Raw genomic sequence first — 26,512 nt, forward strand, 5'->3', positions numbered from 1 at the left:
AGGAAATAAACACAAGCGCATTACAGCCATTAAAGATCTGTAACAACCCCTATGAAGCTTTAAGAGGTGACTTTCTTCCATTACTCTTGCTATTAAAGGGCTCATCTCAAAGTCTATACACAAAGCTATCAGCACAAATGTGTATTATCTGGTTCTGCAGCTGTTTGAAAGGGATCCATCAGCGAGAAACCATTCTTTTATCATTTGATCAAGCTAAACATTTGTTTCGGGTTCCACACATTAAAGCCAGTACTCCAGTGCAACTGCTTGAATCACTAATGCAAACAACCTTGAAATTATATGAACGTAATGAAAAGAAAAACTCGGAGAAACATTCGTAATTAGAGGCAATCATTAAATTAATTGACACAAATGTTTAAAATACTGAACACCACTTTGAAAACAAACACATACAGGTTTGATAACTGGAGGTGAAAATGAATTACTCTGTGGAATTTTTTTTATAATAAATAAAAGTCTGTTGGAACAGGTCAGGAGAGTGGCAAGAACCTTGGAGGCAGAAAAATCGAGTCTCCATTAAAGCATAGTATAAGCTATTTAAAGCTCCAGGCTTCACCCCAATTCCCCCATCTCTCTCAGATTGGATGTCATGCCTAAGAGCCATGGGCGGAGCCTGTCATCAACAATGGTGCGTCTCTAGAAAGTAGGAATATGGTATTGATTTGTTTGAGGCTCGCCCTGCTTTGTCTAATGGCATACTTATGAGGGATGCTGAGTAAAATGTGCGCACTCAAATATGCACACACCCAACCCTGAAGAGTCAAGGACGCCCAGGATGCATCTCATTATTTGGACCAGGGACTACAAATCATGTAAATTCATCCCTATGTCATGATCTAATCAATAACAAAGTGGTGTCCTGAGCTTAGAGGGTGTAAAACTGCAGCTTTCAATTTACAGTATAAGCCTTTAGAGCAACGACCACAGCTATTTTTGGAAGATGCTCGAAACAATTATAAAATAAAGGACAAAATGTGAAGCAGTAGAAAGACAATGTACCTTCTACTGTTTGTGATGTAGCCATTTTGTAAGGTAAAGTTAGAAAGATCTATTTGAATGAGTATTTATATTGATTCTTACTGATCAAATAAGTCACATTGAACAAGGTGCCTTCTTTTCTTTTAAGTTGTTGTTATCTGACCTCTCTCTCTCTCTCTCTCTCTCTCAGTCTCCAGCATGTCTGGCCAAAGCACAAGAAATGTTTATTGGAGACTCAGGTCCATCCAAGTGATGCTCCTAAATTCAGCCTCCAAAAGAGCGTTAAAAACATTATGAATAATCATGTGGTTTTGATTATGGCAGCCATTTAGTAATAACAGTTTAGCAGGGCAGTTGTATTGGGATTTCAGTTTGTTAATATTTTAGAAATGTATCATTTATAAGGTATATTGATTGTACTTAGATAGAGATTTTTGTCTGCCAAATCGCTTTACAACTCAAGCCATCATTCACCCATTCACACTAATAAACAAAAGAAATCTAAGTCTAGTAATAAACACGGGCGTGAACATTGGGCCGCCTCAAGCGGGCCTTGCTTTAGTTATTCCCCCGTGTACAAGACAGGTCGGCGTTTCCATCGCCAGCTGAGTCTCCCAAATTAAGAGTCGTCTCTTTGACTAAAACACGATAACTTCCGGGAGTAACTACTTCATATACAGAGACTGTTATTTACAAACGTGGCTTGGCTCATTTATTGATTGTTGATATATAAACAACAATGGTTATGAGGGTGTAAATAAGCCAATCCAAGTTTGTAAATAATGGTCTTGCGCAGATAGCTTTGTGCCAAAAAGTTCCGCATTTGCTTTTATTTTTATGTTTTTCCGGTCTAGCAGTAGTCTTTCCAGCGAGCTTGTCACATTGTAGCCATGCCCCCATGCCCCCCCCCCAGCAACGCACCCATCCACAGAGGAGCACAAGGAGGATGGGAAATAAAGACATACACAAGGATTTTTTTATGTTGTTGACGCTCCTTTTTGTAGAACAGAGACGTGATTAAGAGAAAAGTGAAATGAGCAAAGTAGAAAATAATTTAAAGAAAAAGAAAAACCTCAGAGAATGATGTTGCCTGCAGGTGTAATTCTCAAACGCTGATAAAAGGTGTAACCTTTGATGAATGATAAATATCTCAACCTGTCAGACAACGTAAGAAAAATATAGTTACCAACCTTGTTCGGGATCCCAGTTAACTTGTTTCCGCGGGTTTTCAATTGGAAATTTCATTGCTGTCTTTGTTTTTAGGCACAATGAAGTAGAAATGTGTTCACTGCGGCGATAAAAAACGCAGGGGAAATAACCAGATCACGAGGAATGGCCCTGCCGGTTCTTCTTGGCATCGTGTTTTGGTGAAAGTAGGTGTAAATTGTGAGAGATAAACGCATTGCAAATCCGCATTGTCTGCTTTCACTGCTCCCCCCCCCCCCCCCCCTCCTTCCTTTTTCGTCCACCTCGCCTGGACGCCTGGTGTTCTCCCGACAGACAGGGAGACTTGTGAGACCATCACTGCGCTGTCGCGATCTCCTGTCTCACACTCGAACACACAGACACACACACAGACACACACACACACACCAAGTGGTCCCGTCCGGAAACGAAGCCGTAGCGTGTCCAAATTACCAACTTTACACACGCGTAAAACCGGCAGAAAAAACAACGGGAAAGATGCTCTTCACCCATTCATTACCGAAACGCGCACGTCCACCTGCCGTTCACATCTCTAGAGATAATTAGCTCCTATAGCTCCGCATCGGCTATTTTCTGTTTCAATTATTTTAAAATCCAGTAATGGATAGTACTCACTCGTGCGTTTATATTCCCAAAACAGGATTATCCGCTCAATGTTTCGCACGGAGACACATGGCGCAGGGCGGCAAAGAGGAGATGTGCGCCAAATCAGCTGCCGGCTCGAACCATTACATCATTCTCATGTATGCGAAAGAGTGTATATTATTTATGAATATATCGCCTCCTCGATCCCTTAAAACGCCCGCTGCAGGGTGAAGATGCTGGAAATTACAGGGAGCGATTTGTAAACGGCCATGAATGCAGATCCAAACATTCTCATGGAATATAGCAGAATGAATGTCTTGTGTAACTTCACACTCCTTTTCCTATCATTCTTTTTCCAAAACGGTCTACAGGTGTTTTCAAATTGGGCAAATCACTGATTCCCATGGATTTCAAATATATGAGATTGAGATACCTGCTTGTCAAGAGCTTTTATTTCTGTCAAATTTAAATAATGTGAAGTAACAGGATATAAAAATGTAGGAGTTTGGCAAGTCTAAGTGAGAGCAGCAGCAGAAAAGACCTATTTTAGGCAATTTAAAGTTCATGATTCTTTCTCATCGCACTCTGTTTTCTGGAATACAATTTATCTACCATATCCCAGTTGACCAGCGTCAACATGGGATATTTCTTCTTTTTCCGCAGGTGTCTTAATTTAATGGTAAAATGTACATTATTTAACATTGACTAACTTCCGGTACTAGACCAACATTGTTTTTTTTGTTGTCAGTCACACTGCTTTTAGGCAATTCACAAGCATTTGCTGGTAAATGATGTGAAGGGTTACAAAGTCAATTACACAATAAAAGGAATTTGGCCAAATTAACAAAGCGATACTGACAGAATGTTCTCATGACCACTGGGTGCTCAATTGAAAGATAATTTATGTTTTTTCCACTTTATGTTTTCACAGTACATGAGTAACATCTTCATTTATAGCTGACTTGAACTTCCAAACAAAATAATACAGATACAATGTTTTCATCAGTAAGCAGTAATTCTCCCTTCTTTTGCACCATATTCTCACATGTGCAAGGATTTTAAGCTTGATATGACAGTAATAAAAAAAGACAATAATAATACAAATATATCATATTAATTAATATTAATATTAATATTAAATATAGAATATATATTTTTAATATGTATTATTATTATTATTATCCTTATTTTTATTATTATTATCCTTATTTTAAATAATAATAATAAATAATAATAATATCCCAATTCTGAGCATTCTAATTACGTTTAAGTATTTGTCAAAAATGTAACAACGTTGACAGGGCGGACGGAATGTAGGTCAAAAATGCAACAATTTATCAAAGCGTTGACCGGATGTGCGGAATGTAGGTCAAAAATGCAACAATGTATCAAAGCGTCGCGGCTCAGCGGCAGATGATGACGTGTCGGATTTACGCTTAAACGTGATGACGTGACACGGGAACCGGCATGGCGACAGGGACGCTTTGCCTCCCGTCTGTTTATGAGTTACGGAATATTTCGTAAATGTCTCTGGTAGTTAAAGTGTAGTTTCAGAATATATTTAAACTATGTCGAAGCTGCTGCAGAATAATTCTGGGGGAAATGGGCTTTATTGATCGTAACGTGGAATCGAGAGTAGGTAAATAAATAGCGTTACTGTTAGCTTGGCTAAAGTCAGCATTGCTAATTATTCTGTAAAAAGAAGAAAATACAAGTTTCACTTAAATATGAACTCCTGCTGAAAGCGTATACACACTATTATATACTTATTATGTCATGGGAATTGTCTCATTTTGCGTCGCTTGCTCTCTATTGCATCTGAAATGTATAACAACACAGTTACGTTAGCTAGTTCATAAGATTGGGTGATTATGGTCTTCATTTTATGAAAATATTAGAATTAAAATAAGCAGTCTGAGAAGCTGTCTGCATCATCTACTTGCACGGGCTTTGGAATTGATGTCAACTTTAAATGTTCCTTAAAACCTTTGCTCTTTTTAGGGAGCATATTGCCTGGACTGAGGTGCAGCCCAAATATGACACAGCAGACATGGAAAAGGAGCTGTACGTATAAAAATGTTGAAGAATTATAATTAGAAAAGAGTCAAATAAGCACTCTGTCTTCTTTCCTGTAGCCTTCTCTCCTAGCTCCTCCAGCAAGTTGGCGCAGTCCATCATTAAAGACCATATGATGTCTCACTACAAGAAGGTTTACTCTGCTAAAGGTGAGACGACAAGAACTCATTCCGATCCTTTAATCCTTGCATTCATGTCATTGCTTCTATTTTAAGAGTAAAAATAATTTATTTAAACATAATGATAATGGTGGGGTTTTTTTTTTTCAACAGCTGCCATCGATGCCTCAACACCTAAAAGCTTGACACATAGTGTAAAGTGTAAGTACTTCCTATGTGTAACTTAGGAGCAATATTATTCCAAGTAGTTTTTATTTAGCACTTATTTTTTTCATATTAAATTATACCCCCCCCCCCCCCCCCTCTCTCTCCTTCTCTAACCAGATAATTTTCAGTTGAAATTGTTTTCCTCTATTGTCAATCCCTGTGCATGCCTGGTCAAAGAGATCTGAAATGACATGACACTGTATTTTATTGAGGATTAATTCTGTTAAAATATGCAAAAGGATCTTGCTCTGCTGCTGGTGTGATAGTAAAATGGTCCAAAGTATGTAGACTATTTTTTTCATCATTTGTTTGCAGACAATGACCAGAAAAGGCAGGCACACTCGAGGAACTCTGGTCGATCACAATCAGCCCACACATTCTCACAGAGGAATAGCAGAACCTCCTGTTCCTCAGCCCAGGTAGGAAATCAGGTTGAGTTGTTGGATGTGATTTTTATAGTTTCATGTGATACCAAACCTTACCCAGTAGTTAAGATCTCAAGCATTATTTGTCAGCCAAAACTCCTCAGTGTGTCTGATTTGTAATTCAATATAAAATGTGTGCTTTTTAAGGGTCGATTTTACGATGACAGCCCCTACTTCGGCTCAAGGAGTTCCGCAGTCTCCAGCCCGAGGTTCGGAACCTCCTTTCACATTAAGGACATTGTTTATCCATTGAGTCAAGTCAGCTCACAGAACCCGATTCATCGCTCCCGCCCGGGATCAGAAATAAAGTACCTGAGCCCAGGTACGACTTCACAGAGAAAGCAGTCAGCCGGTTCGCTGGCAATATCAAGATCTCAGACTTGCTACAAGGCTTTCGAGGATCCTTTTCAGAAGACATACAACGGAGACTTGCTAAAGAAACATTCACACAACTTCACCCAAGAAAAACCTTTCACCCCTCAGACCCTGAAATCAGATAAGAGTTCCTTTCTGTCAAAATATCGCTACTACAGAGCACCACGGAAGAAATCACCCCAGGTTTGCCCTCAGCCAAGAGTAATGCACCAAGAAGCATCTGAGTAAGTCTCAAAGAGAAGAAATGTGTTTGTTTGAACCATTCCACGTAACACGTCTAAAATGTGTTATAATTAATTGCAGCACTAAAGACAAGGAAGACGCACAAGAATTTCATGATTCATCTCAGGTAAAACATGTCAATATTTGTTTGGATTTGAATAATGGAGTAGATCCAGTTAATATTTCTATTTTTGTTAAACATTGCGAAATAAAATGGTGACTTAGCCTTGGCAGTAATATATGTTTCTCCTCATTCACAGTCATTTCTTTCTTTTTTTTAAATAGGGATTGAACACAGAACATGAGTGGTCTGGTGATGAGTTCAGTGACACTTACTTAGAATCGAGGCAGCAGAGTCTAGCGAACAGCAGACATTTTCATTTCAATGGCCCATCATCCAGGTAAAATTATAAATTTGAATTGTGTTCTTGCATTTGAAGAATACCTTCATACATTTATAGTTTTTGTGTACATTCCCAAAATGATTAAAGTCTCATTTTAGAGTCCCACCAGAAGGTGGAAAATCTTCTAGGAACGATGTATCTGCCGAGTAAGTTCTCTTTTATCATTTATACAGATTCTAGTGAGGAATTACTGCCATATTTGCACGTTGAGTAGACACAGAGATGCTTCATGACTCTTCTAAACTAATTAATGTCCATCTGCTATTCCACAGGGAGGAAGAATTAATGTACCTTGAATTGATTTCTGCTGTAACAGAGGATGTCTTATCCAGACAGTACATCTCTGAAAGGTTTGTCATCTTTTTCAACAGCTGCTTTCTTTCTATACACGACTTGAGATGAGTGATTACTGTAGTGTAACTATCTATGTACTCTCCAAGGGTCATCGACCGGGTGATAAAGCGTCATATTGACAGGAATCGAGATCAGCTTGATGAGGTAAGTCTATAACTTCAAGCAGAATAAATATTACCTTTAGCCAGTCCATTAACGCCGAGGGTATCGGCTGGCCTCACCTTTGCTCTACATGCTTTTTGTTTGGGACGTACATCGGCCATTACTGCTAGACGAGGGCGAGCCTGTTTGTTGTAATTAAAATGTTTGGTTTATAATTAAACAAAATAACAAAAAAGCCTTTTTAACTTCTAAATCCGATTCCACTGTTTGCTTTAGGGTAAAATGCTCCACCTTCTGGAAGTACTGCGTAAAGATTTCCAAGAGCCGAACAACGCCTTCCATGCAGAGTTTGAGAGGAAGGATAATACTCTGCTTGACGCATTCCTGCCACACCTGAAATCAGGGAAGAGACAAATGGAGACGCTCTGTCCTTCGCCGCAGCGTGATTCTGCACATCGTGTTGATCCTTTATTGGTGTCTACACCCAAGGCGTCTTTTGAAAGGACTGCTTCACCTCCGACAACAAATGAAAACGAAGGAGAGGATGACAATCCGGGAAAGGTTATTAGTTCTCCTTGGCACAGTAAGCATCGTTTCTACGATGAAAGAATCAGCAAAGATGACTCACAACTAATTCAAAGACAAGCAACTGCAACAAACAGCAACGAAGGCCACGAATATGCCTGTAAAAGCGACGACAAAGGATTTCATCAAGATCAAATTGAGGTTAGTTGTGATGAACAGTCCAAAGAGCTTGAGGATCTTGGGACATATTTGTCTACAACACTTCATGTGTCCGGCAGTCCACACCACAACAATTTGGAGGCCACTCAGGAATACACAAAGGAAGTCCCCTTGAGCAGTGATGATGAATTCTGAGCTTTACTGTATTCAGGGATTGATTATCATTCATTCATTCATTCATTCATTCAAGGAATTTCTTTTCTTGTTTTTCAACTGAAGAATTTAATTTGTTAAGGTATAGTTTTGTAAATGTGACTTAACACTGGCTGAGTATCCATTGTTTTACCCTTTCCCCTAATATAGTGTTTTAGTCTCACTCTGCATTTTATCTTTTAACAAAAGCACAATGAAACGTTCAAATAAGCGAATAAGATTTTGCGTGTAATACTTGAATGTCTAACTTGTTATATCCTACTTGAACTTGAGATCTTATAGCGTCACTGATTTAAAAAAACAAACATTTTACATGGTCCGAAGCACTGCACATTAGGATTAGTAAACGCTAATCTTTAGTTTGAGTTGATTGTAGTGTGCCCAGTAAATTTAAGCATGATGTAGAGGCAGTTTACATTTTCTTTGTAATAGAAAAACTATTCTTTTATTCTTTCATACAGAAACTTGTTTGTTGTGTTTTACTTCAGATATGCTTCTGACACATAGCTGCAAAGTTACCAGAAAATGTCTTTATATTTAAGAGCAATAAATGTTCTATTTTCCTCCACTTGGATGCGTGCATCTTTAAAAAATCGGGGTGAGCAGCTGTTCCAGACAGCTGTCCCATTTTCAGCGTTTTCGCTGCTCGACATTCCAGCTGTCTTACGTCATGGCTCTGGGAACTTTCATGTGTTCATCCGCGACGGAGGCACTAGAGTAGATTTGGAGCGATTTACTTTCCGACGGACGTATGCCACATATTTTGTATAAAGTTAAGGAAGCGAGGGAGTATATTCCAATGAGGTTTCGAGGTATATCTGACGCAGATGTATCCGCTATTGGAGTTTTATAGAGCCGCGGATGAATACGGAATACGCGTGTTGCTCTTGCAATCCCAGGAAGCAAAACCCGCTTGGAACTAAAGTGAAGCGCTGGACGCGGAGGCGTGGGGCTACGGTAGCGTCGGACCGTAAACAAACTACAGCTAAATCAAATTGTCTTTAATTCCGATAATAGGATTTAAATAATCAATCAACCTTAATGGCCGAATTTCCCCGGAGCGACCCTCGTTGGACTGCTAAATCGCATCTGGCGGCTAACGGTAACATGAACATTTTGGCAAAAATATTCACGTCGGCTTCCCGTGGGTTCCGTCTAGTTGCTGGAAAACGATACAAGTTGACAGAATGTCATAACTGCTGATTAAAAGTTGCTGATTTATGTGCAGAAAGTAGGAAACGTTTAGGACGAACTTCTCTTAGCTCCGTTCTGCTGCGTCGGTAGCATTAAAACGAATGCGTAAAGTGCAACGCAGCAGGGATTTAGGTGCTGTTGTCGGTGTTTGGATCAGACTATTCACCGGTGCGGGGTTTGGGTTAGGGCTTATTATAGACAACAATAATTACAGATATCAAGTGGTCTGCTGTCTGCATTGCTTAAATGAGTCAAAACAAAACATTGCATGTAAGAAAATATCACTTTAGTCGAATCCCATTGATGCAAATCCTAGGTTGCCAGTTTGACGTAAACTCCCTCGTTTAAGAGGATTACATCTTTAAGGTTTGGTTGACTGCTCGAGGATCTGCTATTGAGTTCCAGACTGCTTGAAGAAGAGCACAAGAGTATTTTGAAGATGTTTTGAGCACCATCATGTCTTATTTTTCCAGGTTGACGATGAACCTGCCGACGCCGACGCAGTTTTGGAGGGCACAGACGTAATTTCTCTGAACTAAGTGAAGACCTCCCTCCGTGAAGAAGTGTGAAACATGCCCTTGCCATTTGGCTTAAAACTCAAAAGGACTCGGCGGTACACCGTTTCAAGCAAGAGCTGCCTCGTCACTCGGATCCAGCTGCTCAATGGAGAGTTTGTTGAGTTTACGCTTTCGGTGGAGAGTACCGGGCAGGAATGTCTGGAAGCGGTTGCTCAGAGACTTGAATTGAGAGAGGTATGTATGTGTTTTCATTCACAACAAGTGCTTATTGTTCTCCTATAGACTTTAGTGAGGCTCCGTCATTTTGTTCATGTTTGTCACATTCTCTCTCGGAATCCGCAACCCGGCCCACGGAACCGAGATAACCAGTTTGTGTTTGCACATATGGCATTTTCTCTCGTAACCCTTCTCCTGCTGATGACACCTTGGGAATTTGTCAAATGCAGTCTCCGCGTCCACGAAGGGTCACGTAACTTGATTCACGAAAATTGGTTCTTGAGTCAGGACTGAGCGATGCGACGAGCTGCGTGTCTACATTTGGTCTCAGTGGTCGCACTGGGACGCCGCTCGTCAATCACGACCTGAATAGGTGTGAGCCCGAACGCCATTCCTCACATCATTGCGATCCGTCATAAGAATGTGCATTGTGTGACGATATCTGTGTTTGGTTTGAAGCGGTGCCATTTGTAGGCCTCCGCCCTCACTAAGAGTTTTTCTTGCGCGCGTTGAGTAAGGCTGAATTATTTACTTTTGGTGTCACCGGGGTTTTTTTTTCTTTTTCAATCTTACCCATTGATATAAAGGATAAACCGTTTCTCAGTGTAATCGACTGAGGAAATTCATTATTTTTTGTTTTCACTAAAAGAACAGCCAAAGTTCACAAAGCCCTGCTACTTGCATAACATGCGTCTGAAAAGCTGTCATTTTAGCTTCACACTTAGATTAGTGACATGAAACTAGGGATAAGATTGTATCTATTGGACTGCGTGCACTATGCTTAAATCAAAGACCTCACATGTTGAGTTGGTGAAGAAGTTTTTGTAGCAGTAATAGTAGTCATTATGTCTGACCATATTGGTATTTGTCCTCAAGGACAAGTTCTTGTTGGCTGTCCAAAGTGGTCCCATGTTCAAAGTCTAGTTCAGGCATAATGTTTGTGCTTGCTTTTTTTTTTTTTTTTTTTTGCCTGTTAGATAACGTACTTCAGCCTGTGGTACTTCAACAAGCAGAATCAGCAGAGATGGATCGACTTGGAGAAGCCGCTGAAGAAGCAGCTGGACAAGTACGGGCTGGAACCCACCGTTTACTTTGGAGTCGTGTTTTACGTCCCGAGTATAACTCAACTGCAACAGGAGATAACGAGGTAATGTCCTGCCTTTTAACCTTTATTATTATTAGCGTGACATTTTATTTTCAAGAATCGCATTTCAAACAACCTGAAAATGTTTGCCTTTGTTTGGTTTTCTTCACAGATATCAGTATTATTTGCAGCTGAAGAAGGACGTCTTAGAGGGCAGGATCTCATGCTCGCTAGAACAAGCTATTCGCTTAGCTAGCCTCGCAGTACAAGGTAAAATGGATTTATCATACTAGTTATGCAACTACTTTAGCTTGGCTAGTGTAGTGTGTCTTTGCTTTAATATTTACAGCAGGTTGCATAATTAATTCTTACCCACCATGCTGTGTTTTTCTAATACCTCACGTTATTGACGTTATTGAAACATTTGAGTACACAGCACTAAACAAGCCCCATTAAACCTAAACTTGGACTGTTAAATTTGTGTGTGTGTACGTGTGTGTTTGTGTGTGCGTGTACTTGTGAACACTAAAATGTCCTCCAACTTTTGCCCAGCCAGAAGAATCTCAAACTCTGCTGGTAAAGTTATATTAGGCACCGCATCTCACTTACTGTTGCAGCCGTGTCCAAGTGACACAAAGAAAAGACTTCTTGAATTCCCCTCTCAAGATTGACTCTCTGCTCAGGTTGTCATGCAAACCGGGTTTTTTGTGCTGTAAATAACGCTGTTAAGTTTCCATGCTATGTCCTGGGTAAGAATATCTTTGAGTGAGGAGCATGTTTGGAGCAGCGCTGATGCCTGGGATACCCAACATTGTTGTGAATGCTGCCAGCAGGCAGGCTGCGGCTTGTGCCATTTTGGATCTCCGCGTTGTCATATCCTGAAACAGTTCCCTCTCATAGCAAATGCCCCCCATATAAAATTATCCTCCTGTTTTAGCTCTAAGGTCCAGTTCTCCAGCAGAAAATACATATGCTTACAAAATACTGTGGGAGTGAGTGACCTGACTGTTTCGTTGATGCATAAAAGTCTGGAATACGTAAATGTTACCTCCTGATTAAAAGTGGCATCTCATTTCCTCGATTAAGATTTAATCTGCTAAATTGTGCACAAAAATGTTGGGCCTGAGTGTGTCTGTTTTCTGTCCACAGCTGACTTTGGAGACTTCAATCGGTTTGATTCCCAGGAGTTCCTCCAGAAGTTCGCCCTGTTCCCCATTGTAAGTGTTTATTATCATCTGTCGGGAGCAAAAGGGGGAAGGGTGGGATTGATTGATCGGATTGATTCAGTCATTCCTGCAGTCTAAGTTTGGTTTCTGTCGCGCAACTCAAAACTGTATTTCTAGAAACCCTCTGTACAAAACCGCAAAGCTCTGAAGTGATGCTTTTCCTATTTAGGAACTCTTGTAATTTGTTTTTTCCTTTGTTGTTGTTTCCATGGTTACAAAGACTCATTTTGAATGGGATTTAATTCAGTTGATGACTACCAGTATCTAAGTCAAAAAGTGTTTTATATTTTTTCATAAACCTTTTACTTACACATCTGTCTTGTGGTAACGAGGGTACTTTATTTTGGTCATTTTTAGCACTTGATCTATTTAATTTTGTCAGATATGGAACAATTGCAGTTACCGTGAACGACCTCAGTCAGTTCTTTATGTCTTTCTTTAACGAAAGCCGCTTGTGGGCAGGTTTGTTCCATGCTTGTCTTTCTGAGTCAACATTTGAAAATAAAATAAAATGTTTTTGTGTTTGATACCAGCAGTATATTCATACGGGATGTGTTTTTGCAGGACTGGATTCAAGATGAGCGAGTGCTTGAAGAAGCCACACAGAAAGTGGCTTTTCATTACCAGTCCTTCAGGTGAGGTCTTATCCCATTCATTGATGTATATCTTTGCCTGTATATATTTCTCTCCATTTTCTGTTTAACTGCTGTTTCTTCATTTTCTTGTGGCCCTTTTTCCTTTTCTAGGGGGCTGTCGGCTCCGGAGGCAGAGATGTTATACATGCAGGAGGTGGAGAAAATGGAAGGTTATGGGCAGGAAAGCTATCAAGCCAAGGTAAGTTTGAGAAGTCCAGCCTTTGATCTCGTAATATCCCAGTCGTAGAATTATTCTGATGTTGACTCGCTGGAATCTGAACTCATAAGCTTTATACGATTGCCATGTCTGGACAGCTTGATTGAAAACAACTCCCTAGAAATGATCTGTGTTGTTCAACCTAAAATACTGACTGGCTTTATCCTAACAGGACAGCACGGGCGCAGACGTGACACTGGGCTCCTGTCTGGACGGCATCTTTGCCAAGCATAAAAATGGCAGGCCACTTCTTTTATTTAGGTGAGTCCAGAAATACGTAGCGAAATGTCCTGAAATATGATCGCCTGCTCCTCAATGGGAAGCCATGAATTAAGGCTTTGCATAGCAGATTGTGACTTGGGTGATTTGAGGACTCTGCCATTATAGATTGCGAAGACTCCCTTAATGTTGTGTAGATGTGAATATGATCCAAGAGGAAATGAGCGAGGCAGACTGTGATATCTGATGAAGATTGTTAGACCATTATCTGTCAGGGTGATAAGGGAGCAAGTGAACATTCTTGCCCTCAGCTGAGCCCTGTATCTCTAGATATTATTTTTACTAGATTTGTCTGTGATTCACTCCTATGAGATGTATATATATATATTTTATGCGCTGTTTCAGCAGCGCCACAGTTTCTTTATGACCGCTGTGACATCATTTGGTTTCCCCCCCCCCCCCTTCTCTCTTCGCTGCTTTCCTTAAATTGGCTGTGTAGGTGGAATGAAATTAACAACATGAGTCACAACAGATCCTTCTTTGCTCTGGAGCTGGCAAACAGAGAGGAGAGTGTTCAGTTCCAGACTGTAAGTCTCTGCTGCCATTACACCGTCTCTTCTCTGCACACACCCTGCGACATGCCAGCCTCTTATTGGGTTTCAAAAAATGTGAATTTGGTCATGAAGCTAAACAACGCAGTTGTGTTTGTGTGGGGGTTAAAACGTTCACTCGGGCTGTCCTGGTATGTCATTTAAGTGTCAGCAGCTGAAACATAGAAGAATTTAAGAGCCTTACGAGATGAATTCTTCAAATAATTGAGCAGATAACACCTCTCTCTTTTTTTTTTTTTGTCACAGGACGACATGGAAACTTCCAAATATGTGTGCCGGATGTATCTGGCAAGACTCAAGTTTTATAAGATTAACAGGAACAGCCTGTGAGTTTTTCCTTTTGAACATGTCGGGCCTCCTTCCCTTCACACACATGTGTCTCATCTCTCTGGTGTAATAGCCTCACTTCTACCCTCCTCTTCTCTCTTCAGAGAGGAGTGTGACCCCCCGCCTTCTGAGGGTTCCCAGAAGTCACTTCTCACTCTGTCCTTTCCTCGCTTTCCAATGCTCTCTCGTCCCTCTTTCCCTTCTAATAAGGGGTGAGCAACACTGTCAGCCACCACCTTCAGTGTTCCAGTTCCTCCCAATCGCCTCGTGCAATAATGGCGCAGCAGTCGAGCTCCGTGTCTGAAAAGAGCCTCTGATTTAAAAAAAAACATCTAAACTTGGTTTATTTGTTGCTTATACTTAAAAGTCCCTCAATATTTTTTTTCAGGAAAATTGACTAAAACATCAAACAAGAACTGCTTTGAGAATGATTTGAAACTTCTCTTTAGTATGATTATTGCTGTTTATTTGAAATGGACAGAAGAACTGAGCTGCATTATACCAATACAAGGGGGGGGGGCTCCGTCTTCATCTTCTCCTGGGCGCTCATCTGTCGTTACTCGTCTTCGACGTCTTCCTGCCAGTAGGGCTGGTTATCAAGAACAATCATTCTAATTTATTGGACTCTAAATGTTCTTTGGGTATGTTTGTGCTGTATTTAAATAAACCAATGAACGGGAGAAGAGTTGAACAGCGTCTTTGATGGACTTCACATGATGACTATTTTTGCATTGTTACTTTTTAACTGATGTCTTTCTTCCCCAACAGCCAAACCCCGCCCACTGTTGTCAACCCAGTCAGACGGAGATCCTCTACCAGGATATCTCTGGTAATGTCTGCTCTCACTGCTTTTCTGGCAGCACATGATTAATATTTAAATCATTATAATTAGGCGCGTGGCCACACGGATGCATTTAATATTTGATATTGGACACTTGTCAGATCTCAGGAGCTTCAACATAATCCCCGTCTTGTTTATTTCCAGCCAAAGCCTCAGGCCTACATGATGCCGCCTCCGCAAATGCACTACAACGGCCATTTCACGGAGCCTTACACGTCCTCACAAGGTAACTAACTACCATACGGAAAACAGCATGCAACTCGGAACCTGAAAATACGAGCTCGAAATGACATTTGAAGTTGTTAAATTGTGCTAATATTTGTTGCATCTGTTTAAACGTCACATTGTGTTCCCCTCTGACAGACAACCTGTACATGAACAGTCAGAATGGTTATTACTACCACTCTCAGACCAGTCTGGACCGCTCTCCTCTGGAGTACGGCAGCGGGGGGCGGTTACGTAACGGCAGCGTGTACAGCGCCCACAGCACCAGCTCCCTGACCAATCCCCAGCACTACCTGCAACCTTCGCCAATGTCCTCCAATCCCTCCATCACCAGCGACGTCGCCAGGCCGGACTACGTCCCCTCAAACCGCCACAGTGCTCTCATCCCGCCTTCCTACCGCTCCACCCCTGATTATGAGACAGTGATGCGTCAGAAGACTCGAGGAGCGGGAGGAGGAATGGTTTCGTCTCAAGAGCACAGGCAGAGCCACTCCATGCGAAACCTGAACATCGGAAACTCTTACGTCTACAGCAGACCTGATCCTCTAGTTTATAGCCAACCGGAAATCAGAGGCGAGCATGGCGGGGCGGCTCAACACCACCATTATCCCTTCCAGCTGGGTTCCAGCTTTCATAGCCCCTCTCCATACCCCTACCCCACGGAGAGGAGGCCTGTGGTGGGGGCAGTGAGTGTCCCCGAGCTCACAAATGTCCAGCTCCAGCAGGCACAGGAGTACCCAGCCCCTAATATCATGAGAACACAGGTCTACCGCCCACCCCCCCCCTACCCGTACGCCCATCCACGCCCTGCCAACAGCACGCCTGATCTGTCACGGCACCTGTACGTCAGCAGCAGCAACCCAGACCTGATCATCACGAGGCGTGTGCACCACTCGGTACAGACCTTCCAGGAGGACAGCTTGCCCGTTGCCCACTCTTTGCAGGAGGTGTCCGAGCCCCTTTTCAGTGGACCCCCGCAGAGGCGTCCCTACAGTGCCCAGAAGCGGAACTCCATTGAGATAGCCGGATTAACCCAAGGTCTTGAAGGGATGAGGGTCAGAGAGCGGGCCGTGTCTTCTTCGGCAGCTGAGACGGCCACGCCCCCTCCTGTCCTGCGCGGGGGCCCCTCTCAGGACTCTGAGCTCAACGTGTTTCTGGAGTGCACAAAGACGGACATTAAGGAGGGCGTACACTACGGACACAAAAAGTCCCTTTCAGATGCCACCATGCTGGTTCACAGTAGCGGCGAAGAAGAGGAGTTTGAGGATGACGGCGGACGTCGCACCCCCCTTTCTCAGGATGCGTTTGCAGCTATTGCTCACGACCAACCCTCACACCCCCACCACAGTCTGACATCGCTGTCATCTCTGACGCATCAACAGCAGACTCCCATCGAGCTGCCTCCGGCGTACCCCATAGGTTCCTCCCTGGACCCCTCCATAACTTACAAGGTTCACCCCCTGATCCAGGAGGACGAGCCTCGATACCGAATGCACGATTTACGGCAGCCCAGGATTATGCCCTCGGTCTCCGAGGGCGACGTGAGCGGCCAGGCCAAGCAGAAGGCCAAGAAAGACTTCAAGAAGAGACCCGTTTCCGATTTGCCTCCTGGGAAGAAAATGATCGAGGGCTTGCCTCCTCCGGTGAGTCATGTCCCCAGTCCACCCAGTGTCAGGACATATACTGCTAGTTTCAGTGACCGGCTACAAATGACACGTACAATCTCATCTTGGCGCACACAAAAAGAATGTCGTCGGACTACCTTGTAAAACTGGACGGGTAGCATTCTCCCAGAAGCAGCCACGGAGGCTGCGCAATCCGTCCCCTCCAGCATTCCTACACCCTTTCTGTGAAACTCCTTCGCAGTCATCCCGACTTATTCGCTGTTCTCTTCTCTATCATACCAGGGTATGAAGAAAGGAGCCAGGTCAGAGGTGAAGAAGATGGGTCCTCTGAAGGTGGCTCATCTCAACGGCCTGTCGGCGTCCAGGCAGCTATTGCACGACGACGTCAAGAACGAGCCTGAGAGAGCTTCGAATGACGAGCGGGTAGGGCACGGTGGAGTTTCTCATTTGTTTAGATGTCGTTCCAGCAATGAATGTAAATGATATGAGTTGTAAAGATCAGATTAGCTGTTGATTCCTGGATATCTTAAATATGAATTGCTAACATTTATTTGCATCTCACTGTAATGTTTCAATAAAGATGTTTAAAGTGATTTTAGTTATTATTACTATGTCCTAGACGGCAGCAATAATATCTAAAACAGCAGTAGCAGAAAGTAAAGCTTAAATGAGCTGCTGATTATGTGCCATGATGTATGTTTTATCTGCTTTAACACATTTGATTTAAAGTCTGATTTTCATCTGTTAATAATCAAAACACTTTCATTTCTTGCAAAGCAACACCGCGAACTCAGCCAAGAACGACGGCGTACCTTTCACCACGTCATTTATTTATTCAATGTAACTGATTGGCTGTGCTAATAACGCTGTCTTTTTCAGTGCAAGTTGCTGGAGCAGCACGTTGAGCGAGGAGAGCTTTTAAAAGAGTACGAGAGCGTCCCGAGGCGCCATCCGGCAGCGGAATGTACCGTCGCGCAAATGCCCGAGAGCGGAGACAAGAACCGCTTCCAGGACGTCCTGCCGTATGATAACACCCGCGTGGAGCTGGTGCCCACTAAAGAGAACAACACGGGATACATCAATGCATCGCATATCAGAGTGAGTTGTGGAGTGGTTTATCTCAAGGAGGAATTGGAAATGACTGGAAAACCAATCCATTGGCAAAAGATTGAAATCTACACAGTAAATCGTCCTTTTGGCCAACGCTGATAAGTAGAAGCCAAATGCCTCTGCGGATTCTATCAGGCATGTTCCTCCTACTCCTCTGTCTAATATCATTACTCCCACAGAATCATTTCCACTTCCCTCTCGTCCAGCACTCGTCTTTTACAGGAATTACAGGCGAGATTCTGTGACTCTTCACTTGTTTCCTGTCTCATCAGTTAACTGCAGGTGGACACGAGTGGAGCTACGTCGCTACACAGGGTCCCCTGACCAACACGTGTCAGGACTTCTGGCAGATGGTGTGGGAACAGGGCATCTCCATCGTCGCCATGGTGACAGCGGAAGAGGTTTGTTGATTTTATATTAAAAGCTCCTACTTAAAAAAAAAAAAAAATCTTATTCCTCAATGCTGCCTGACCTGACCTCTCGTCCGTCGCTGCTTCCTTCAGGAGCATGGCCGAGAAAAGAGCTTCCGTTACTGGCCTCGACTCGGCTCGCGACACAACACCGTCACGTACGGTCGCTTCAAGATCACGACGCGGTTCCGGACGGAGTCCGGCTGCTACGCCACCACGGGGTTAAAGATCAAACACCTGCTGTCGGGCCAAGAGAGGACTATCTGGCATCTCCAGTACACAGACTGGCCCGACCACGGCTGTCCCGACGACTTCAAAGGCTTCCTCAGTGAGTGGATCGGTTTTCTTCTTTTTATAGTAATGAAGCTTGGATGAAAATTATTTATGGCGTTTGGCGTTCCATGAACAAGTAATCATAATTTTTCCAGCCTATCTGGAGGAGATTCAATCAGTGAGGAGACACACCAACAGCATCAGCGACCCAAAGAACACCAACCAGTCTGTGCTGGTCCACTGCAGCGCTGGGGTGGGACGGACTGGGGTGGTTATGCTGTCTGAGTTCCTGATAGCCTGCATCGAGCACAACGAGGTCGGTTCCTCGCAATCACCGAAGCGGGATCGATGTTTCTGTTTCCTTAGTTTCCGCCTCTCTCTGTTTCAGATGTTGGATATACCAAAGGCCCTGTTGATGATCCGTTCTCAGAGGATGATGATGGTTCAGACATTTGCTCAATACAGCTTCATCTACAAGGTTCTCATCCAGTACCTCCGCAACTCCAGGCTCATATGAGCTCCGGCGGCACAGACGATTGTAGCGTGGAGTTTCCTCCAGGCGTACGCCGAAGGGCCCTGGGATTCAGCGGTGGTGTAGAAGCCAGTATTTGATGCTATCTATTCCGGTAACGCTGAAGGAAGGATGTGTGACGCAACATGGTGAACACAAAGACTTGTGACCTGCCTCGAAACAGTATTAATGAAATATATATATTATTTTTTTTACGTACATTATAGCTCAATGAAGTCTAGCACTTTTACTGAAAATTGTACAGTATAAATTAAGATGCAGATTAAGTTTTTTTGTTATTAAAACTGTTGTAATTTCAATTGACTACGGTCACTTTTTAAATGTGTTGACTTGATTCTATTAACGAAGGAATTTTTCTGGATAAATCTGAGAATGCAAGTTTGGTCTCCAGTTTGAACTCAATCACGTGACCTCAGCCATTCAGAAGGGGGGGGGGGGGCTTCTTTATTTAACTTGACAGAGAGCAGTCGGTCGCTTGTACGCCGCCATCCAGCTGTGCTGCTCGGGGTAGCAGCGGCTGAAAACACACGATCACATCCTCTCATTGCACGGAGTGGATTGTCCTTTCAGGCGTGGGAGGTGATGGACTGTCGTTTTTTTTTAAAGACACTGGATTTATTGGACGTAGTGACGTGTTGCAGTTTCTAGAAGTATGAAGTGAAGTCAAAGAATGAGTGGAAGAATACAACTGGAATATTTTGGTAATTCTGTTTTCACCTGTTTGCTCTCATGAGTGCTGCGTTGTATTTTTTTTTAACAGTCAGTATATAAAAATGCTTTTGTAAAGACAAAGTGCCTAAATATCTGCTTTCTGAAGTTGAAAGGGCTGCAATATTTTTGGATTAAATGGAGAGTTTACTCTGTCATTTATCGCTTTGATTGATTGCAGTGATTTCTTCAGTGAATGCCAATTGGAATAAAAATAAAAAAAATCAAATCATTCTTGCTTTGCGCTTCGATTCCTGTAGAGGTGTGTGGCTTTGTTATAGCGTGAAGCAGGAAGACCGAGGGACACGTGATCGCCGGTATCAGTATTATGCCTGCTGGGCTTGTTCTCACTGCTGCGAGAAATCTTCCGGATGAAGGATAAGCACCTGACCGGCATACGGATCGAGTCACTTCCTGTCACACCCAGGGGCGCCTCTCAAATCACAGCTATGAAGTTCACCTCTGACACATGACTTGCAGGCAATGCAAAGTTTACACAAAGTATCCTTTTAAGATTTAAAAATATTTATCCTATGTTGTCGATTTGAAGTCACTGATTCAAGTGAAGCCATTTCTTACCCTGATTTTGTTGCTGGTGCTTTTGTCCATAATGTACACAATGTAAAATTAAGCTTTAGAGATATTGGTTATTGTATTGATTGAATGGAATTGGTATATTATTGGAAGGAACTGTGTAGAACACATTTAAGGAATAAATGTTTGCAGGAAATAAGCAGCTTCTTTTTCAGTCGTGCCCCCTTGTGGCTTGACCTTGTAACCCTTCTGGCTGCACCATTTCTTTGAGTCATATGGAAATAATGTTCGCAGTATTCTTTAAGCATTTTAAAACTACATCGACCGAAACGTGAACACAGATACAGCCGGTACAGAATCATCAAAGAAATTAGGTGAGAGCCAAACTGGTTCCGTGAAGGATGGCGGACGAAAAGCTTCTGTATTTCAGTCAAATTCTAAAGCTTAAATGTAAAACGTTGAGTAAATTATGTCATTGCCACCCTTCTGTTAAACGTTCAGCTACTAGGAACTACTTCATAGCTTCGTCATATGATTTTAATAGTACATTTAGTTCTCTCAGATGATCCTCAGTATTCCAGTTGTGGCCTCACATCATTTCCAATCTGCAGTGCCTTCCTGGAGAACCAGTTCCATCATCAACTCAATCACAGTACAAATACTGACACTTTCAAGTACAATATATATTTAAAAAAGTACCACCCAAACCTCCTTCGTACCATTATGCTCAAGCATTTCTTTCCGTTCAACCATTGTGATGTTGGTGCAGCAATAATGGTGTTTTTCACTTACAAAAAGACAATACAGTATAATCAAACCAAGTAAAAATGAGAGCATCATCAATATTTAAATTTAAATATTTAAATGGTTCATCGCTAAAACTGTTCATGTGAAAAAACTTCATACGGATCAATTAAAAACAGATCAGTACATATCAATACTGATAACGCCCTCTCTTTCCGCCGTATCTGCCATGTCTGCCTTGGTTCCGCCCACCTCCCCTCCAACTCCCTCCTCCTCTCCCCCAATTGCCACCCCTCCCTTTCCAGCCGCTACCATCTTGTCTTTTTTGCCAGGGAGGCATCTCTGGGGGTGGAGGGTGGATCTCTGAAGGACGTCCTCCTCTGTCTGGGACCCTCCCCATCAGGATCTGTGGGCAGATGAGGCATGGTTGCATCAATAGAGAAAACCAGACTAAAAGGCTTTCATATGCAAAGGGGGGGGGTTCTTGCGTACCTTGTTGACGGCACAAACAGTCTTCTCCCTCATGGAGCCGCTGCTGGTCTTCACCACGTTGCAGAGGTCTTCTCTGGCAGCCAGCAGCTCAGCCATGTCCACTGTGGACTGCGGCCTGAGAGAGTGTCTCCGAGGCTGATAGGCCATCGCCATGCTGTCCACCTTCTCCTAAAAAAAACCCCCCCCACGGGCACAGAAATAATAAAATCAGCCTCTAATGACAACATGATTGAGAGTTAGTGTCCGTATATTCACATCATATAATACTCTTGTAAAAGTTTTTTTTTTTTTCAGGGTTAATAATCAAATTATTTATGCAGAGTGAACGATATTGAAACCGTGAGAGGAGTTTATCAAAATGCAGTTTGATGAGTCGTAACAGGAACCTGCCTTGGCCCGGTCCGACCAACCGAACGACTGGACTGTGACGTCCAGCCGCTTGATCAACATCCTGCGACGACACTCGTACTCTGAAGACAGATCATTGTTTATGCCGTGCAACTTCCTCTACGGGGCGGGAAAAAATAAATAAATGATATATTCCCGGTCATTTGATGTAGAGCGATTTATTTTGACGCTACTTACCCATTGTTCACTGGAAAGAGATTTATTTAGCACCGGGTTTCCAGCGGAACCATTTGGAAGACATTCGACTATCTTTTCGACCTGCAGTCACAGACATTTTCATGCATCAGGACAATACAAACAAAAGGAAATGAGAGCTACCGGCAATTGTTTCTTCATTAATACAATAAAGTGAATTTCATAGTCTCACCTTTTCTTGGACTTGAAAGAAAACCCCTGCGGCCTCCTGTCCCCCGGGCTCCGGTAAGCTCAGTGTTTCACAGATCGACCGGAGGTCCCGAAACACCGCATTCTCATTTTGGGATTTATCAGAGAGTCGCATGCTCCTCAGAATCTGAGCCGCCTGGAGCTCGGAGCTTAAAAACACTTGATCAGAGACACAAAATGACGTTATTTGCCCAGTTCGTAGCGCAAGGGCAGGAATAAGAAGAACGTCAACAACATACGGGCGAACTTGAGGCAGTCTTTGGGCTTTAACACGCCGCCCTTTAGAATCCTGGAAACAGCTTCTTCATGAGGACAGTGCAACTCCTTCAGCAAACCACTCATCTCCACCTGAAGGCTGTCCATGTCACCTAGCGGGAGGGGAGAGGCAAAACAGGATGTGATCTCAGATGCACTGTAAACACGTAGCATTTGAACCGGTCAGAGGAATTTTGCTGGATGGCTGGATTTTGATCCGCATTCGCCTAATGGATGTTGCTCACCTGGCCCTGAAGTGATGCTCTCTTCCAGACCGCACAGCGGGTTTAACCGGGACACCAGCCACCTGCACAGGTCTACATACTCGGGAGAGGACAGGCCTCCCTCAGCAGCTGTGAGCAGCGCCTTCTCCTCCAGCAGAGGGCCGTCATAGCTAAGGACCGACCGACAAAGTTACGTTAGCATTTAACACTAAAACGGCAACGGTATTGCAGCCACCAAAATATGTATAGTTACTTGTACAAATATTTATATAGACATATATACACAGACACACGTATACAACTACCGATAACCTAACTCAACATATACCCCATGCTAACAGTGAATTAGCTTACCCAAGCTGCTCTAATGAGTCCAAAATGTCACACTCCATCATTTAATCGGTGAGATTTCCACGTATTTGTCCAGTTAAGCATTTACAGGTCGTGTACCCATTCATTCCGGTACTCGTCGGTACTCGTCCCGGCCCTTCTATTACTGGCACACTCTCAGGCGCCATGTTTCCGCGACGTTCCGTTGACGGACATGAGCCGTAATGAAACCATGGACTCTCAAACTATAGTTCCGCTGCATTTGTTCCGCACCTTGCTCGCACGTTGTGTACACACACACACACTCCATCATTTAATCGGTGAGATTTCCACGTCTTTGTCCAGTTAAACATTTACAGGTCGCGTACCCATTCATTTCGGTACTCGTCCCGGCCCTTCTACTCCTGGAACACTCCCAGGCACCATGTTTCCGCGACATTCCGTTGACGGACATGAGCCGTGACGAAACCGTGGACTCTCAAACTATAGTTCCGCTGCATGGGCAATTTAGTGTAACCCATTCGCCTAATTTGCATGGTTTTTTTTATGTGGGGGGAGGAACCCGGAGAACCCGGAGAGAAACCACGCAGACACGGGGAGAACATGCAAACTCCTCACAGAAAGGGCGCAAGTCGGATTCGAACCTGTGACCTTCTTGCTGTGAAGCAACAGCGCTTACCCATGTGTGCAATATATACGTGCAATGTATAATTAATATATGTATTATGATAAAATACAAGAGAAAACTATTTTAATCATCTACAACTAGGTCTACCAGTGCCAATATAAAATTATTGTTGCAGTAATAAAGAATTTCTTAAAATGTGTTTGCTTCCAAAGAAGCAGAGGGATTACACATGCATTAAAAAAAGTAAATATGTAAAAGTTCAAGCAAGACTTGGGGGATTTTAAGGAACACTACCCAAGGCTATTTTATGACACGATCTCATGTTAAATGTAAGATATACATGTCCTTGTAATTAATGTTTGTTCACCTCTGTCTTTTGCTAAACATGGGGGTTGATAAGAAACACAAAGAAGCTTGAACAGCAAGATTAAAACTCACCATTTTATTATGATGTTATTTGATATGTCAAATTACAAGTGTATGATGCAACATAAAAACAGTTACAAACAATATGTATGCATATTTACATTATATATTTATGAAAAGTAACGAGCTACATCTGTATAAAGAAAATACAACTATGACTTGTTATTGGGACTATACATTTTACATCATATACTTGGTATATCATTATATACCATAAGAAATTCCTAGACGTGAAAAATCCAATAGAACCAGGAGAGATGTTAAATCATATGATGGAGACTAGAATGGACGTGAGGCACTTTTTGAGGTTGTCAGGATGTAAAAGCCAATGGCACGACTAAAACAAAAGGATGCACAGGAAAGAAATATGCACACAGAGTGGAAAAAAGAAAACAGGCCGTTTTTACAGAAGTTAAGAAGTACCATTTATACCGTTTTCAAAACACATATGTCTTCCACTATTTAGAACTAATCACATAAGTGTTACATCAAGCGCAGTAAGATGAAAAAAAGCGTACATATAGTATCGTCAGTGCACCAAAGCATCAGAGAATCAAAAGATAGCCACTCAATTGATGTGGAAAGTAACCTTAAAAAGAAAAGAAAACAAATACACTGAAGAGAAACAGGTTTATATAGATTTTTCTTCTTTTAATCTACACAATGTCAAGAATGTACACTTGTATGCATTCTCAAAGATATGCACGATTTCCAAGAGTGAAACAGGATAAAAGACTAGCAGCAAAGTGGTTAAAACTGAAGTCTTATATAATGGAGGTCAAATCTATTATATGTATATATATATATGTATATATATATATATATAAATAATAAAAGCAGACAGACACATGTTGCATATATATATATTACAGTACATGACAGGAAGTTGCACTGTGCTGGTTAATGCAGAATGAGAAGTGTTATTTCGGCATATTCTCTACACTTGGTATAAATGCACATCCTACATTTTGCTTCTCAGCCAGCAAGTTTTAATCAGGTTGTATCAAAACTTGGTTCAGCCCGCAAATGATGCTCGGGCGGTCCGATCACAACGGGAGAACACGACAACCGACGACACGTTTGGTTACACACCACCTTGAGCGTACGTTACTTCCAACACGCACAGCACACACACACTCATAGGCGTACAAAGACGCAAGCATATAGGTATAGTAGCACTCGTGCACCCACACGCGTCACACAAGTATCCGCTTCAACACACGCACACATTTCCAAACACTCCGCCGTGGATATATGGTGTTGAGAATTAGAGTTTAACAGTCATTCCTTGCTGATTTTCTCTGTCAACAACAAAATTAGTGATTGTATCTAGCAGCTTTATATGTACGCCTGTATGCAAGTGTGTGTGTGTATATATATATATATATATATATTTATCAAACATTTGAAACAAGTGGACTGCCACTACTGTACTGTATTAACACTATTCTTTCTTCTACCATACAAACCAGAGAGAAACTCCATTAGAATCTCAATAGTCATTTCCATCATGTACCCCTTTCAACTTTTCAATGTGAAATAATACTAAAATGTGACCTATGTACAAAATGCTGTCAATTGTAGCTACAGTATAATGCCGACAGCAACGATAAATACAGCTCCATCTTTAAACTTTAAAAGACAAAACAGCTGGGATTATTATCAAAACTTAAATATAGCATTAAGTATTTACAAGTGTTCGGCGGTGGCACCGGGGGAAAGGTCGTCTATCTGTAATTGCATTAAAGTGTCCTGTCCCATCACTGACTCAGTCTGCAGAGAGGTCAATGCGTTTCGCACGTTAGAATATTTGCATAGAAAGTAAAAGGTTGGTTGGTTCAGGAGGAGTTAGTCAAATCAAAGTGGTTTCCACTATGAGTAACAGGAGGTGAGAAGAGATTAAACCAAACCTGCTGTTAAATAGACAGGAATTACAATTAGAACTATTTAAAACATGCCAAATGAATTTAAGATTATTGCAGCTGGACGACTAAAACTGTATTTTTATTATTTTGGGGGGGGGGGGAAATTTCGATGCGAGGGCTCCCGCTTGGTCATCTTAAAGGAGAAGGGCTGGAAACGGGGCAGACAGCTGGCCTCGCTGTGTCCAGAGGTGAAACCCCCCCACGCCCTTTCCCCTTCCAC

General features: G+C 42.4%; 3 protein-coding genes across 3 annotated transcripts; 2 read left to right on the top strand and 1 right to left on the bottom strand.

The window, feature by feature from the left end:
• The first annotated feature begins 4,392 nt into the window (after nucleotides 1–4,392).
• LOC137916561 (spermatogenesis-associated protein 7 homolog) lies at nucleotides 4,393–7,965 on the top strand. Its single transcript, XM_068759549.1, has 12 exons — nucleotides 4,393–4,429; nucleotides 4,792–4,854; nucleotides 4,926–5,015; nucleotides 5,139–5,186; nucleotides 5,508–5,611; nucleotides 5,765–6,216; nucleotides 6,296–6,341; nucleotides 6,500–6,615; nucleotides 6,717–6,764; nucleotides 6,891–6,968; nucleotides 7,059–7,116; nucleotides 7,351–7,965. The coding sequence occupies exons 1-12, from the start codon at nucleotides 4,393–4,395 to the stop codon at nucleotides 7,951–7,953; spliced, it is 1,743 nt and encodes a 580-aa protein (XP_068615650.1). The 3' UTR covers nucleotides 7,954–7,965.
• A 1,772-nt stretch (nucleotides 7,966–9,737) lies between these two features.
• LOC137916559 (tyrosine-protein phosphatase non-receptor type 21-like) lies at nucleotides 9,738–20,146 on the top strand. The gene is made up of 19 exons (XM_068759546.1): nucleotides 9,738–9,917; nucleotides 10,877–11,046; nucleotides 11,156–11,253; nucleotides 12,133–12,200; nucleotides 12,774–12,844; nucleotides 12,956–13,043; nucleotides 13,234–13,322; nucleotides 13,780–13,867; nucleotides 14,138–14,217; nucleotides 14,323–14,430; nucleotides 14,987–15,047; nucleotides 15,204–15,285; nucleotides 15,423–16,927; nucleotides 17,192–17,332; nucleotides 17,789–18,007; nucleotides 18,292–18,420; nucleotides 18,523–18,757; nucleotides 18,858–19,018; nucleotides 19,091–20,146. The coding sequence occupies exons 1-19, from the start codon at nucleotides 9,738–9,740 to the stop codon at nucleotides 19,217–19,219; spliced, it is 3,702 nt and encodes a 1,233-aa protein (XP_068615647.1). The 3' UTR covers nucleotides 19,220–20,146.
• An 888-nt stretch (nucleotides 20,147–21,034) lies between these two features.
• Nucleotides 21,035–23,466, bottom strand: LOC137916560 (protein FAM98B-like). The gene is made up of 8 exons (XM_068759547.1): nucleotides 23,338–23,466; nucleotides 23,005–23,153; nucleotides 22,744–22,872; nucleotides 22,488–22,663; nucleotides 22,298–22,378; nucleotides 22,103–22,219; nucleotides 21,713–21,880; nucleotides 21,035–21,626 (listed from the first exon to the last, which is right to left on the bottom strand). The coding sequence occupies exons 1-8, from the start codon at nucleotides 23,376–23,378 to the stop codon at nucleotides 21,411–21,413; spliced, it is 1,077 nt and encodes a 358-aa protein (XP_068615648.1). The 5' UTR covers nucleotides 23,379–23,466; the 3' UTR covers nucleotides 21,035–21,410.
• Between the last annotated feature and the right edge of the window lie 3,046 nt (nucleotides 23,467–26,512).

Source organism: Brachionichthys hirsutus, unplaced genomic scaffold (assembly GCF_040956055.1).
Source record: "Brachionichthys hirsutus isolate HB-005 unplaced genomic scaffold, CSIRO-AGI_Bhir_v1 contig_591, whole genome shotgun sequence".
NCBI classification, from domain to species: domain Eukaryota; kingdom Metazoa; phylum Chordata; class Actinopteri; order Lophiiformes; family Brachionichthyidae; genus Brachionichthys; species Brachionichthys hirsutus.

Coding starts and splice junctions, on each gene's coding strand:
- LOC137916561 (XM_068759549.1), top strand. CDS start 4,393: ATGGGCTTTATTGATCGTAACGTGGAATCGAGAGTAG. Junction 5,187..5,507: donor CTTGACACATAGTGTAAAGT/GTAAGTACTTCC, acceptor ATTTGTTTGCAG/ACAATGACCAGAAAAGGCAG. Junction 6,342..6,499: donor AATTTCATGATTCATCTCAG/GTAAAACATGTC, acceptor TTTTTTAAATAG/GGATTGAACACAGAACATGA.
- LOC137916559 (XM_068759546.1), top strand. CDS start 9,738: ATGCCCTTGCCATTTGGCTTAAAACTCAAAAGGACTCGGCGGTACACC. Junction 11,254..12,132: donor AGCTAGCCTCGCAGTACAAG/GTAAAATGGATT, acceptor TTCTGTCCACAG/CTGACTTTGGAGACTTCAAT. Junction 18,758..18,857: donor CGACTTCAAAGGCTTCCTCA/GTGAGTGGATCG, acceptor TAATTTTTCCAG/CCTATCTGGAGGAGATTCAA.
- LOC137916560 (XM_068759547.1), bottom strand. CDS start 23,378: ATGATGGAGTGTGACATTTTGGACTCATTAGAGCAGCTTGG. Junction 22,873..23,004: donor GAGCATCACTTCAGGGCCAG/GTGAGCAACATC, acceptor CCCTCCCGCTAG/GTGACATGGACAGCCTTCAG. Junction 21,627..21,712: donor CTGTTTGTGCCGTCAACAAG/GTACGCAAGAAC, acceptor ATCTGCCCACAG/ATCCTGATGGGGAGGGTCCC.